The 16,901-nt window shown below is 34.0% G+C and overlaps 1 protein-coding gene across 2 annotated transcripts in view; it reads right to left on the bottom strand.

Annotated features, from left to right (window-relative positions):
* LanB2 (laminin subunit gamma-1) overlaps nt 1-16,901 on the bottom strand; it is a 75,204-nt gene that overhangs the window by 11,464 nt on the left and 46,839 nt on the right. For both annotated transcript variants that reach the window (XM_076406738.1, XM_076406740.1), the window contains one exon: nt 1,863-2,704. In XM_076406738.1, coding sequence (XP_076262853.1) covers nt 1,863-2,704 — 842 coding nt within the window. The remainder of the gene's footprint in view (nt 1-1,862; nt 2,705-16,901) is intronic.

The raw sequence follows: 16,901 nt of genomic DNA, 5'->3' as shown, positions 1-16,901 counted from the left end.
TATCGAACCTAATGAAGAAGAATTTTTAATTTGTAAGGATGGAGAACAAAGTTACTTTGAGTTTAGTTACAAAATATTAGAATTTTGATATAAATATTCAATACAATTGGGACTTAATAAGAAGGATAAATCTTGTTCAATGGGCATAGAAGCTAAAGCAACCAGGAGCCCCTTTCACTTTAAGGCGACAAAAACAAGTGCAATCGAAGAGTTAATTTATTCAGATATTTATAAGCTAATAAACCCAATATCTGAAGATGGAGGAAGATATTTATAAATGGAAAAATAGATCTAGATATTTATATCAGGAAATCGGAGGATTTAATTTTGAAACGACAAACTATAAATCAAGTTGAGCATTGTATGGATTGAGAAATTCACCTAAAGGTTGGAACACGAAATGAGATAATGTTCATCTCGTTATATTCATTGATGGCTCATTATTAAAAGGACAGTAAGAATAAATAGTGAATTTAATGGAAAGTCTTTATGAAGAAGAATAGTTTATTGGAATGGAAAGAGAGAAGATAGTAGAGATTAAAGATTCATCAAAAACATATAATTTGATTGCTTGAGGAATTCTAGGGTACTAGAATATATAGAAGATTAAAAGGCATATAAGTTTCGTTAGTTACAAAATCACATCTAAACAGACCAATTTGGTAAGCCAATGGAAGTAAACTTCGATATGGATAATAGTGAAGAAATAATTAAAGATATACTGTTTAGAAAATATATAGAGAGACCAATATAAGGTGAGCAGATAAAATTCCAAAGAAGAATCTCTGAGTAGACCGATGGAGATAAGTTTGCAAGAGAAAGGAAATTAGACGACCATGAGATATATGCCGCCTACTATCTGCTTATTTCAACAGAAAAGACACCAACAGCTGAAGCGTTATCCGAAGACATAGAAGAAAGCCCTAAGCAAAATTATTTAAGACATGATAAAGACGAATAGCACTTAGACAGTTCTGGGTTATATTAAAAAGATTCTGATTTCGAGTTGGAAATGGAGTGATAATGATTTTGATAGTAATGACAAGAAGAATAAAACAAAGGGAGCTGTGAAGAATGTTAAAAGAAAAGAAAAATGAAGGTGATAAAGTTAGAAAACTGGAGAAAACAAAATTCAGCACAATATTAGAAACAGACTGCAGTGGTGAACAATTAGTTAGGATACCTCAGTGATACCCGAAGGCCATGGACTAATGTAAGGCGGAAGTGGACTTGAAGGAGCAAGTTATGAAGACTGGTATGGTAATCAACTAGGAAGTTTTAATGGATTCATGCCATTTGATAAAAACAACCCAGAGGCATGGAAGAAATTTATTCGAAGAGAAATACATGTGTATGTTTGGCAGCTCAAGAACAAACTATATAATCGATAGTAAACTGGACAGTGTTTTGGCGACTATTTCTATGATTGTTCAAGGAGAGAATTGTGTTTAAGTAGAAAACTGACTGTTACGTTTGTTTATCACATAATTGTGTAGATTCATCTGATTAAATTATTAATTAAAGTTAAAATTCTCCCAATGTAGAAATAGAATAGTTCTAAGTTCGAAAATTTGTATGTACAATGTAATAGTTTTGTTCTGGCAATTTAAATGTACTTTTGTAATCTTTGTTTACAGTTTTAATTAGGTTAAGTTATATAGTACATTTAAATTGAAGGGGAGTGTTAAATATATGACTTGTCTCGAGTGGGTATAAATTACCAGGGATCATAATAAAGTTTCTCTTTTGTTCCAAGGCCATAAGTGGTGTATTAATTCCGTCCCGTCCCGAATCGTCAGTGATTCGTAATATTCAATGCAATATATAATAAATGTATCGTTGTAGGAGTGATCAATACTTACTTCCATTGATGGAATATGATTTTCTTGAGCGAATATTGTGTTCGTAATGGAGACATTCCCGCTTTCCAGTATGATATCGGTCGCTGTCGGTATAGGCCTACTATCGCCGACTCTTAGCGAGAAATCCAGAAGTTGGTTGTACGAAGCTCTCTGATCGCCCAGGAAGCGATTCGGCGCGACGAAATAAATGGATTCCTCTTCCTTGGATTGGACACCGATGCTCTGACTGATGCTCTCGTATTTTAAGGGAACGGGCCTTGAGTAGAAGTCTTCCGCGCGCCATTTTTCCGAACTTTTGGCGAACGTGCTCTCCACCAGGTAGCTGAAGTAACCGGGTGCCGATTTACATTGAGACGAGTGGCCGTAGCAGAAACACGGGGTGCATCCGAATTCGTTGTCGACGTGCAGGTTGAAGAACCCGGGTTTGCAGTCGCGGCACTGCCTTCCCTCGACGTTTTCCTTGCAGTAACAACTACCGGTGATGGGATCACAACGCGGGACATTGTACGCGGAACCGGGCACGAAACAATCGCACGTTTTGCATCCCGTCTTGGAAAAATCGTAGTGATTCTCTGCGCAGTGGTTACACTTGTCGCCCGTCACTCCAGGTTTACACTGACACTTCCCCTGGGAATTGCATTGTTGGAACAAGGATCCCGTCAGGTCGCACTCGCACGCGGTACAGTATCCGTCTTCCCTCATGTAGTAATTGGGCCGACATCTCTGGCAATTGGGTCCATCGCGATTTGCCGAACAGTCCAAACAATGTCCCCCGTGACCGGTCTCGTCGTAGAGTTTTTGGTCGAACATGCAACGATTCGAATATCCGTTGCAGTTACATTCTGAAAAAACCAAAAATATATCATAAGTACATTATTTACTACATTGTTACTAGTGGTTTCCGACTAACCTACAATTTGTTCTTACATTAACAATAAATTTAGTTATATAGTATTTTCAAAGTTTTTTGTATATACGTCATCAAGATGTTATTGGAACCAAGTCAGGATCACATGGGGGAAGGAGAGAAAATCGAGGGAAAACCTATAATTTCAAAGGCATGTACAAAGTTTTAATAAAAATAAAATAAAACACAAAATATTAACATCATTGCGTTTTTAGGTACTTGAGTCCTTGATTTAATTAATTATGGTGGTGTTTTTTTAGACAGTAAGCCATTTTTCCATGAAACATTATTAATATCTATCGTTACCAATTCATGTTATATATCAACTATATTTTTAATTTCACCCTTATTGAAGTTGGTTGCTCAGGTACGTTTTCAGGACTCGACTACCCGACGACATCGACATCAAGATTTCGCACGCTTATTTGTTTTATTTATTGTGCCATTTATTGTGTAAGTAGTTGTTATATTATTTACTAGCGACCCGCCCCGGCTTCGCACGGGTGCAATGCTGATACTAAATTAAATACACTACAGAAAAAATATGAACGTTGTATATAAAAACATAGCGGCCCGCTCCGACTTTGCACGGGCATAAAATATATATGCCTATGTCACTCAATGAAAACATGATTAAAATCGATCCAGTATTTTTGGTTCATTCATTACTGCCCTTGGCCTGCACGCATTAAATTTGGAGTAAAACAATTCCTCTTCCCCTATACTTACTATGAAGATTTCCTGCTATCTTTGGAATATCTAAATTCATACAATTTTTATTACATTACACATTTTTAAACGCAAATTTTAAATTTGTAATATCTCCGAAAATATTTGTTTAATTTACATGCTGTAAGGAACCATATTGATCTATATTAATTGCACACTGTATTTAAGGTACTTAATTCGATAAGGATTAATGCCGTATTGCTTAAAATAGCTTCGTAAATAAGCCATTTTCTCATGTAAAAAGTAAACAATAAACCATCGCGGACTTTTTTGTAAACCTTTTTATGGTGTACAATACTGTAGTACATTAATTTGATCTAACTCGTAGGGTTAGGCAGCGTTTTTGCTAATTGCTAAATAAGCCTAAAAAAATAGGTTAATTTACGACATCACGTTAGAAACCTCTAAAATTAGCAATGTTGCCTTAGTATATTATGCATGTATTATACATATAAACCTTCCTCTTGAATCACTCTATCTATTGAAAAAAACCGCATCAAAATCCGTTGCGTAGTTTTAAAGATTTAAGCGCACATAGGGATATAGGGACAGAAAAGGCGACTTTGTTTTATACTATGTAGTGATTTGATATCTGTTTACATTTATTTAAGATGTTAGATTATTTTATATTGTTTTAAATACATATTTTACACCATTTTTTCCATGAAATATATTAACCTTGCCTTTATTTGGAAAACTTTTCTATTGGAACTTTTATTGTATTGTAATTAATTAGCAATTAGTGTGAGAAGTATAAAGGACTGTATCTACAAGAAAGTTGTTATAAAATTATATTTATATATAATACATTTGTAGTATTGTATATTCAAATATGTGGTAACTTATTAAGTAAATGTTTATGGCATAGTTAAGGTTCGTTGTTTTATATTCTTTAATTTATAATTAAAAATTTAATATTAAGCTGTATTTTTCTTTTTACCTCCTATAAAATGTTTTATAAATTAATGTCATCTTACTGTTTTTTCAAGGTCATTTTTACTATATATATATATATATATATATATATATATATATATATATATATATATATATATATATATATATACCTGTATGATATATATAGGTTAATATAAAACCTATGAACATTACCATTTAATTTAAAAAATTAATACAGAGGATATTTTACGTCTTGAAGACTAATACTATGCCGATATCAGAAGTTTTGTAATAATTAAGACATGGAATCACACATGACGTCCCAAGCAACACCGAGAATATTTAAATATTTCTAATCGTGAGGACGCACGCGCCAGCTCAGTATATTCAATCTACCGGACCACGATGATTTTTAATGTATCCTGGATATGACTTACGGGATTCTCCAAAATTTTATTCTTGTTCCATATTGTACGCGTGGAATGTACGAAATCGGTCTCGTTTAATTAACACCCAATTATCGATCGAGACAAAAAAGGCTTCTAACGCGTTCGCGTATCAATAGCGTTCAATAAACCAATAAAATTTTAATAAAGCGATTTCCCAGTCACGCTTGAGCGATCGCCGATCGCCGATAACGAAACGGAGTTAGTCAGTCGCCCAGTCTATTAGGTTGGCGCCAAACTGGGCGGCATTTCACCGACATAGAAAAAGATAATTACGGCTTCTCGCACGGATTGCGTCATCGCCGCGAAAGAGGAGAATCTTGACCGGGCCCGACGAAAATGGTAAAATTACCGACGGTCGCGCCAATTAAAATACCTTCCCAGGACGGATGGTCACGACATAAAAAATTGCCGTTTTCCAAATATCGACATCATTAGCGAAGATGCGCGCCGTATCGCTCGCAGAATAAAGAAAAAATAAGAAGAAAAACAGAACGGAAAACAATGTGTCGCGATATAATAGGTCTTGTGAATCCATCGAGTTACCAAATTTGGCCGCGGCACGATCGTTATCCCGTGTAATAAATCTATATTTCTTTTGGTAAGAAGAGGCTGGATTCGATGAAATGACTCATAATCAGATGTTATTTGGGTACGCAATAAACAACTTTATTGTACAACATTTCATTTTAAATTTTGTAAAAGCCGGCTTGGTGTCGCAGTGGTCGACAGGACGGTCTTCCTACTGTTGCGATAGTCGCGAATTCGAATCCTATTGGGGCATGGATGTATTTTATGTTTTGTTTTGTTTGTGTGGCGACCGCCACGACCCTTTAGGCCACCACCAATTCACCATCAACAACTACGAAGGTTAGCAACGCCGGTGGATTGGTATCATGCAGTTCCAGGGTATAAAAGACCATCAGGACGACGTCTCGCTCTCTTTTCTTATCACCGTCCCCCTGTAACAGTACCACTTCCACAGCGCTACCGTACTTCCTTCACCTTAACCTAATATCCTGTCAATTCTCGCATCGACCACATGTATCAATCGTAAGTTAGAATGAACAACTTTGATTCAACCAGTGTTTTTAGTTCCCGTGCAAATTCCTTCCAAAAATAGTAGTGAGTGTTCTGATAAATAATCGCAGCGGTAGCCACACGTTTCGACCGATTGACCGACACGACGAACATTCCTACATTTGTAATGGTAATTTTAAATGTCTTTATAGGTAACAGTGGAAAATCCGACAAAGAATAACCATCCCAGTCACGTCAATAACCAGGCTGGGTAAGACCGAATGTCTTCTGGAATGGTCTCTAAATTAGTCACTGGCCAGTCGATAGGCTTAATGCAGAGGATCGTTTTTCGGAACCCACATTAAACAGTAGGTCCAGTCCAGATAATAAATCCTCATTGGTAAACAGGAGACTTAAAAATATAACAAAAAATTAGTCCTTCTAGGCCTAACCAAAGCCTTCGGCTACGCATGATTTTACGCTGACGACACTGCTTTGTTTACGGCGGTCATGCGGTCAAGTGGTTCAAATTCTGGAGGTTGCAAATCAACCTTCTGAAAACCCAGGCCATCATTTTACATAAGAAGCGTTACGCACTGAGCGTCTCGCCACTTAAGATCGACACCGCAACGATTCCACGGCTGGATAACGTCACGTACCTAGGTCTCTACTTTGACCGACGGTTCGGTTGATATTCCCAAATCCTGAAAACATTCCAGAAAGGTTTGGGGATACCAAACCTGCTATCTTCTCTGACCTGCCGTTCTAGCAGACTTCCCATCTCCATCAAATGGGGGTCAACTGTGAGGCGGTTTCGGTTTAGTGTATTGGTAAGCCCAGAGGCACTCCCACATAACCTGGCCCAACTTGTCACTCAAGCAAGTCTCCGCGACCAGATATGCGCCATGCATTCCACTGCCTGGTTGTAGGCCAGAATAAAAAACAAAAATTGTTATGATAATTTTGCATCAATTAAAACAAGCGATAATTAAGGTGGTACTTCGGCGTGGGTTATATAACTGGCCCATCAAGTAGATGGCCACTTGATTCACAGCAGTTTGTTCATTTGTGTGAATTCCTCTTTCAACAGAAATTTCAAAAATTAAGAGCATTGAATGTGAATGTGGGTACGCCAAATTCGGCTCTAAATTCAGAATATGGAGAATTTTACAATGCTTCAGATATATTTTGAGTTACTATCATGTATATTTTGAGATTGTTCAAAAATTATAGCAAATCTTAAAGTCTTAGATTCTTAGTTCTTCTAATCTAGGGTAAAACGCCATCTTACATAATTTAATATATGATAATATTTAAACAATATAAGTCAATTGAACGAAGAAAGTGTTAAAAGTAATAACTAAATTAAAATGGTATTTAAAATAAAAATGTATATAAGACATGAAATATAAATACAAATTTAATTTAGTACTTTCATCTCAAATAATTTTTAACTTTAAAAGAGCATTTGTTAAAAGATTTTACATTTTTTAAAATAAAATTTAATCTAGAATTATTTTCTTCCAATCATCTTTCTGAAAACAGGCCATTCTATGTCGAAAGAAAGAAATCATTTGGTTCGGTATGATGGTGATCAAAATGTGATAACATTTTAACAACATCAATAGATACAATTGAATGAATAATATTAAAAGTAATAAATCGAACTAATAAATTTAAATAAAATTGAAAATCATAAAATATATGATTTTAGTCAAAAACTCAAAAGTTAGGTTGTTCTTCAATAATTCATAAATTCGGTAATACCTATAATTGTTGGATAATTAGATAAAATAACAGACAATGCTATACAAAATAGCATGTATTTAAAAAGCCATAAACAGAATACGCTTATATAAAAAAGCAAACAGATTATTATTCGCAGTAAAACCCTGTGTGACTAACTAGAAAATTGAAACAATGCCTACTTATAAAGTTTTCTTCTTTGGTATAATGGTACTGATGAGCTAAGAAACTTGGATGCTGCTTATTTCAAATGATATTTTCTCGACATTCTTTGACTAGATAACCTATATTAAGAGTTAATATTGCTGCATATATAATGATGATTATAAAACATCCATTTTATTACGAAATGGGCTATAGAATACTCTTGAACGGTAGTGTGCTTAGACATTTTAGATTCTCTTACTAAACTAATATGCTTTAAAAATACTTTATATAGTCTATTCAATGTTACTTTGTACATGCGTCATTTAAATTTGTGACGTCAAAATGTCACAATGTTGCCGCATCATCTCTGAGTTTTAGTTCAGTTTGGCTTTAACATGCAACAAAATTCTAATTTAAATAAAATAATTTAACAAAAATGTTATCAAAGATAACTTATTTTAACATTATAGTACATCTAAAAACTACAGTTAATTATACGGTCACAATAGTTTATAGGTTTCGTTCTCTCATTCGTTTACGCGTTTGAACTAATTAGACAGTGTGTCTTTTCAACTAGAATAAAATGGGAAGAAAAAAAATTGTCTGATCTTAAAACGAATTACAGCAGGCAATACATTAAACATCTTGATGAGAGTAGAGTCTATCTTCCACGAACAACTTCAATATCTCAAAATAACGGCGCGATGAGCGCCATTCAAAGCGAAGACTACCAAGTCCGCGGGTAAGGTTCTGTGTACGCTGTTCTGGGACCGGCGGGGCGTGCTGTACGTCGATTTCCTATGCATCCAACGTACCATTAATGCTGCATATTACTATAACCTTCTGAAAACACACGTGAAACCTGCTTATCGCTCGAAACGGAGGAACATTCCAGCACGAAGTGCGATTCTTCTCCAGGATAACGCGAGCCCTCATATCGCGCGTCTCACACTCGATATAATATCAGAATTAGGGGGGGAGGTACTGTAATACCCCTCTACAGTCCGGATTTATCACCCTGCGATTACCACATGTTTGGATCACAGAAAGAAGCCCTAGGAGGTCAAAGATTCAACATCGATGACGAAGTAGAGGGGTTCGTGCGCACATGGCTGTCCAAGGAATTATTCGATAACTAGGGAGGACTTCCCTTCTAGAAAAACTGTACATTTTTGTCAGTTTTTTCAATAGCAAATAAACGTGTTATAATATTTGTCTCGATCATATTTGAGCCACCCTCGTAATTTGTAAATTAAGATTGTACTAAGAATATCTCATGTAAGATGTCAACGCTGTCAAAACAAGGTTCTTCGATTGATTACCAATACCTATCGCTACGTAGCCAATGCAGAACTGCACGATGACCTGGAAATCAAATGGATTTGCGAAGTTATCCAAATCTTTAAATAAGAAAGAAGATTACTAAATCATACTAACGTTGAAGCAATACAACTGCTGGGCAGGGCACAAGATGTCAGGAGATTGAAGCGAACCAAACCATACGAACTTATATAAAGTGTATAGCTTTAGTGTAAGCTATAGTTATAAGTTATTATAATTTTATTATTGAGGAATACATATTGATGTATTTTCTCGCACTCGTCTTGCTTGTGAATTAATCCAATTATACTATTCATTTGTACGAATAGCAGTAATACGTTAATGTATGATTAATATTTGTGCTAAGCGTATCTAATAAAAATTATAAAAAATGTAAGATGTAATTAATAAAAAAACTCTTGTATATCTCAATGAGAATGAATAAGGCTTCACGGAAGAGTACAGACAGTTTTAATTCAATATAATAAGCAAACACTCCAAGATTTTAATAAACTTATTCCCATGGATGGCGGAATGGCGCTCGACGACCTGTTAACATTCCAACAATTTGATTTATTTAACAGCTTGACAGTACCGAGATTTATTCTACGATCGGGCTAACGAGCTAAAAGACGTGACGTCCACGTCAATTAGCGATCAATTTGCAAGACTTTGATAAACATTGAGGTATTTGCATGCCTCTTGGGTCGCCTATCGAGTTATAAAAGTACGACACCCTCTGCTAGACGGATTTTTAACAGTATCCGTATTGTTGTGCGTCCTTGCTTGAGATCGTTTTAATATTCTATTTTATTGTTTCCTTATATATGGTAAGATAAGTGATTTTTTGGGACAGTAGAGTTTATATATAGAAACAAAGAGGTGGAATATTAATGATGTAATGAAAGTTATTAAAAATTGAGATTTCTAATCAGTTTTGTTAAAATGAATCAATATTACTTTTTTTCGTTTTATAGGTTGACCAGCTAGAACCAAATCGTCTTCGGCTGATGTCGCTTCAGGTTCGGGATATGTTTGTTTTGCGGGTGTCAGAGACCCTGGGTTTGGTCTTGGTGGGTTGTTTACTACCGGGGTTCGTGGACGGGTAGGGATTTTATTAATGTGTTATCGTGTGCTAAAGTTCCTATGGACAACCTCACACTGAGCATGTTTATGAAACTTTTCACAAACGGGATGCCTGATTCGATGTGTGTGCTGACGTTCCTCATAAACCATGGGGCCCTGAGTAGCGCACGGACTTTTTTGGATTGGAACACTTGGAGCAGTTCAGGTTGTCTCTCCGAGACATACCTGTACCACACCTGTACTCCATTGAGGCAGGTTGGACGGACTAGCATTTTATACAGAGTCGCTTTCTGTGGGATTGCGAGTTTGCTTTTTCTGCAGAGTAGAGGAAATAATAGGCTGTACACGCCATTTTCTTTGCAAATGGAGTGCTGGATTTGGGCAGACCATTGAAATCTGCGGTCGAACTGGAGACTGAGGTATGAGACTTTCTGGAGCCAAGGGATAGGGACGTTCGGGTCGATTTGGAGGCGATAGGCGCGAAACTCCTTCTTGCGGTGGAACAGAATAGCCTGAGTTTTGCTCGTGTTAATCTGAAGCCGGCAGAATTTGTACAACGCTATCGCTTTGTTCAATTGTACTTACAGTCTTTTGCTTATTGCGTCGGGACAGTAACCGGTTGTGAAGAAAGCGGTATCATCTGCATAAAATGCTGTGTGAGAAAGTTTGTAGAACGGGAAATCAGCCATATAAAGGTTGAATAGGGCTGGCGCTAATGGAGCGCCATGCGGTACTCCTGCGGAGATTTGTTTACGAAAGGAGACTGCGTCACCGATCCTCACCTGAAAGGACCTACCATCCAAGTATGAATCTATCAGGGATATTAGGTCATTCGGTAGAACTAATTTTTTAGCTTTAAATATTAGGCCGTGGTGCCATACTTGGTCGAAGGCTTCTAAGACATCTAAGAATATGGCTCCTGTTTTTCGACCTTTAATTATTTCAGTTTGGTTCTAGACTTTTTAAGTTAATGATTATTTTTACGAGTTAATCCTTGAAATTATTTTGTTAATGTTTTAATTTTGTTATATTCATATTATAATATTTAATTAGTACTAGGTGCTTCAGGTACTAAGTTTTTCAAAAATAGTGTTCATTGCCAATGATTTTTCATCAACTAAATCATCACAATTTTGTTCTTCTTCAGCATTTCGAAATCGTGTGCCAGCCAGTGTTCTCCTGAGTAACCCTATAGTTTTATCGTTTGAGATTATTGGGGTAGATCTTCTTTTCATTGCTAGTTATTATACGTTATAGAAAATTCTTCTTTTCTTGGCTGACTTTGAAAGAATTGTCAAAAGCATCGAATTTAACAGATTAGTAACATTGTTGTTTAACAGTAATATTGATACTTTGTATTTTTACAAATAGGTATAGATGATTAAAATATATGCAAACACCTAATATATTGGTATTTTTTTCTTTATTGTTTAACTTTATTTCACCTCTTTTATAGCAATACATCCATTGGGACAATGGGACAGTAAATCAAGGTATCAATATTGATTAATAAACGACGGACCATAAAAATTTTGCTAATTTATCTGCAGTTAAATTGAAAGAAAGGAATTTGTTGTGCCTGATATTCATAAATTGATGTTTGATTCCAACTTCGAAGCAGTTAATGGTTGGATATTCTTTACAAAAATTTCGTGTGGTTTGGTTCGCTTCAATCTTCTGATCTCCGGCCTGTTGTCCTGTAGCTGCATCGCTTCCACGTTGCTGTAATTGAGAAAACCTATTTGTACGTTTTAGGGCGAAATCTGGGATCACTTCGTGTATCCATTTGTCATGATGCAGCTCTCCGTTGGTTACGTAGTGATAATCATTAGTAATTAATCATAGAACTTTGTTTTGGGTGCGTTGGATTACTAGTTGGTTACAAGTTGGCATTATAATTGACTGATAAAACAATCTCTTTTTGATTTTAGACTAAGTTGAGAGTATCTTCCGACTAACCACTACAGTTGCTTGACTTTGAGTCTAATCTGCTCTGCTTTTTGGCTAACATGATGTTTGCTATATTAACCTACCATCGAAATACATCGAAGTATTTAGCTGATTCTGATTGAAGAACCGGGAATCCGTCGAGTGATATAATTAGGTTTTTGTTACTTTGCCGTAACGCAAAATGGACAGATTTGGAGCTATTCAAATATATTTCCAGTTACTAATCTATTTGTAGCTCTTACTGACTGCTACTTCTACTTTTTCTATGGCCTCATATCATAACAGTGTTGTCGGAAAATGTTCCACGTAATGTTTATTGTTATAATATCAGTAGTGTTGAGCAGATACAAAAAAGGTCTCAAGACACCACCCTGGGAAACTGCAGCCTGAATAGGTTTAATTGTTGAGTGTCCCTTCATGCGAGACTCTACATTTTCTTTGCAAAATATACGATTTCATCAGTAGACAGTAATTTCGCGGTAGCATTTTCACTATTTTTGGGATATATAAGCGTTGTCATATTATCAGAGTATTGTCGGTGATAAAAATATATAAATTTTAATTTTTTTACTGGACACTGTACTAATTTCACAATAATTCTGCACTAATATTCAATTATACTAAATAATTAAGTTAATTAATTTAGTAATTAATTAACTGTTAATTGTGATATTGGTATTTTAATTATGATAATCGGTTAACTGTATGTACGGTCAAAATGTTTTATACCATTGCCAAATAAAAATATTCAAAAATATCCGCTTTCTTGGTTTCTAAAAAATGTTGGTTCGTCGACCACCCACCATAACATCTTGTTCTAGTCCTACCTGAATGTTGTGCGCCGTTTTACGAAACCAGAATGACACCGTTAAAGGAAAGACAATAATTTATGGTATTAGTATACTTTGTGGCTTGTAAAATAAGGTAACACCCTTTTTAGATTAGAATCTCTAAGAAGTGACTTTGCCACTTTTACTTGAATAAAAATAAACTGTTTTAGCACGGTGCTAGTTTTAGTGTTTGTTTTATAATATTACCCGTGGAAATGGGATTCAGTCTTTTATTGAGTAGGCGTCGTTAATACCGCCGCTTGTATTTGTTACGTGTGATAAAACCTTTATTTAGTAGGTGTGACCTACCAAAAAAAAATCTATAGTCGTTAATTTTAACGACATGTGTATTATTTTTTATAAGAAAAAGTCCAATAGAAATATACAGTTTCTTGGAGTATTTACTAGTAAATCAAAGGCAAGATGAATATATTTGTTAACCCTTCACTAATTATTTAACACTGCAACCTCAGTTTATCGTTGTTGTTTTCGTTGTTTCAATTTTAATTTTTTTGGTAGTAGTTAATTTATTTTTAAATAAGCTTTCCATATTAATGGGCACTTGAGGCGTGTCGCCTGAAGGTGACTACTGGAATCATATATTCTCGAAAGAAAATTTAAACTCTCGCATGAAGGGGTATTCTCAGCACTTAAACATATTTCGGCTGGAGTTCCCCAAGGTAATGTCTTGGGACTACTCCTGTATCTGCTCTACACTGTTGATATCTTAACAACAAACAGTACTTGGAACATTTTTCAACGACACAGTTATGATGGCAAAAGATATATTTCTGCCTGAAGCTAGAAGCTAAGAACAAGTAGCAGTCAACAAGATCTACAAATGGACTAATGACTGGAAATACAGTTTAATAGTTTTGAATCTGTCCATGTTAATTTTACGTTGCGGCAAAGTGACAAAAACCTAATTATATCAGTTGATGGATGGTCGATTCCTCAAATATACAATTCAAGATTGGATATTGCTGTAAAGACGAGAAAATGACACAAACTCCAAAAATTATTCAGTTATATATTCTTAAATCAATTAACTTATTATATATTAATAAAAAATTATATATTCTTCTATCACTACATAAAAAGACGGGCTTAATGAAACAATTTGTAAATGATTTGCCTAAAGACTTTAAATATTTGTTTAGAAAATATATTTTTTATTTATAAGAACATAAATAGAAAGAACGTATTTTTGTAGGGCCTGACATTTGTAAATTGATTACTGATTATTGAAAAGGATAATTGGTAAATTTATTGTAGTTAATATGATAGAAAAGTTCAAAACTCTAGGTTGTCTCATGAACCGTAACTGTTCTATTAAAACTTTCTCCTTTATATTTGACCTACCAAAATATTTCCATGGTCGTTCTATTATTTATAATGAACGTAGAAACGTACCATTCTTTTGAGGGACTTATAATACATCATTTGCAACTTTTTTCTCAATCAGCAATCTCTTGTCCAACAATAATTAATCTATGTTTAAGCTTATGCGTGTTAATTTAAATTAATACTGATCAATCTCTCCTGATTGAATGTTTCGTCCAAAGCCAAAACTCACATCTTACCAAATTTGGACTGTAATTCGAGTTCAGGTAAATACTGATTTCCATCATATTACAAGTATAGTTTTGGCGCTGTAACAATTTTGGTAAAAAGCAAGGAAAACATTACCCAATGAAGATATAACACAAAGATCAGACTAGACTATTGCGTTAAATGTTACTCATTAGCATTTTTCACAATATTTACAGATTTGATTCATATCAAGCAACAAAGAACATCTATTGTGAAGAGTGAAAAAAATTCTGTCTGTATACTATTCCTTAAAAATATTTTTTAAAAATATATTATATCTATAGTTTTAAGGTAATATAATGAAATAAAAATATCTAGCAGTGAATAATAATGTCTAGAAACTACTGGCGTGATCGAAATGGCCTACAAAGGACCAAATATCAATAAAAAAATGTAATTTTGCAGTACAACACCGAACTTTCGACTTTATTTTCTTCGAATTTGTAAAATGAAAATGAATATATTTGTCAACCCTTAAGTAAGTTTCTAACATCTTCATCTAGCAACTTCAGATTATCATTCATTCACTTTTTTGAAAGCAACAATATTCAGGTAAACAAAGTAATACTAACTCGAGAAAAACAAAATTATATTTAGACATATAGTGTTAATTAATATTTAAATAGTATAGTATTGTATATTTCCTTGTTCATCAGTACTAGTATACCAAACTCAATATTTTATAGATTTTTGGTGTTAATTTATTCCAGTCACATTAAACAATAATGTTTTATGTTCGAATGACTATGTAACTGACATTTAAAGTAGTTTTTATTCCAAAAAGATCACATCTATTTGTTATACAAGGTGACTGGTAGCTAGATTTAATTAACATTAATTTATTGTTTGCAAATATTTGAGAAAACCAAAACGTATTTTCTTAACAGTTCTTAATATTACGCAACACTCGGTTGAGATAAATTAGTTGCCTTCTGGTTAGGGCATTTCTGAATTGGATATATAGGTTAAATTTTCAATTAATAACGGATATAGACAAGAGCTTAAGGGTTTTAATTGCATTTCTGTTTTATCTCGTAATGGGAATCACTTAAGCTGTTCCCATATATAGTGTGTGATATATAAATGTAGTGCATTAAAGTGTAACTGTTAATCGAGTACCTACGTATATGTAGAGATATTATATTTTATGATCAGAACAGGAATTTGGAGAAAAATTAAAAAATATGCGCTTGAATAGTTTCATTATACCTTTTCGTATAAGATTTTAAGCCAACTAGAACCATATAGACGAATTTATGTTCATATATGAAGGATAAAAGTAAAGGCTGTTTCCAGATGTTTATACGTAATGAAAAAATCTCGAAGAAGGGGAGATAGCTACCGGACGATAGTCGTTTTACTGCTTATCAGGAAAAAAGGAAGACTTTTCTTTATATGCTACATGTGACGGTATTGTCAAGTTGTTAGAAAGACGAGAAATAGTTGTAGAAAATATTTTGATTATATTTTTACTTTTAAAGTGACAACATTATCAGAATAAATGCAAGCCCTAGTAGTTTGGTTTGGTTACGGCTTCAAATGAAGCTTATTTTGAAGAAACTGGTTAATAAGCATCTTACTTTGTTCAAAAATAACCAATTCAGATTTATACAAGTATTAAATAATGTAATTAACAAAAATTATGCAGAGAAAAGTTCAAAATAGTATAATATCATTTGTTATTACATAAGCTATTAGACAGAAAATTAATGAGCCGGCTTGGTTGGCGCAAGGGTAAAGGCGACAGGATGGTTCACCTACTGTTGCGATAGTCACGGGTTCGAATCCTGTTGGGACATGGTCGTAAATTTATGTTTATGATTGTCCTAGGCAAGAGTGTAAAATCCGACAAGGAAAATGATCCCAGTCACGTCAGTATCCAGGCTGGGTAAGACCTCAAATATTAAAAAAAAAAAGAAAATCCATGACCATTCAAGTTTTAGGTTAGTTGTAGTAAGACAGATACAAATAAAATGACAAATTATGCTAGATATAAGGATTTCTTTTAATGATAGTTTCCTTTCTATCTTCAAGCATTATGTTTATTTTATGTATATGAATATCCTTTATTTTTTTAGTTTTGTTTATCTTTATTGCGAAATAGTGCTGTTGATGTATTAATTTTATTATAAGATATCATTTTTAATGATAATATTATTCCAGTATTATGTTACTTCTTTTAGTGATATACTATGTTTGTAAGTGTCATTTAGAAGTTGAACTGAAGAGCCAATATGATATATATATATATATATATATATATATATATATATATATATATATATCATATTTAATATATAATAATAGGTTGTAATAATTTTATTAATAATAAATGATAAATTATAAAAATTATTACCTCAAAATATAT

The sequence above is a fragment of the Rhynchophorus ferrugineus genome, unplaced genomic scaffold, assembly GCF_030347505.1.
Source record: "Rhynchophorus ferrugineus isolate W39M unplaced genomic scaffold, kcgeb_rfMv2 rfM6, whole genome shotgun sequence".
NCBI classification, from domain to species: domain Eukaryota; kingdom Metazoa; phylum Arthropoda; class Insecta; order Coleoptera; family Curculionidae; genus Rhynchophorus; species Rhynchophorus ferrugineus.
The sequence above is the reverse complement of the archived record's forward strand: the minus strand, read 5'-3'. Positions and strand labels throughout refer to the sequence as shown.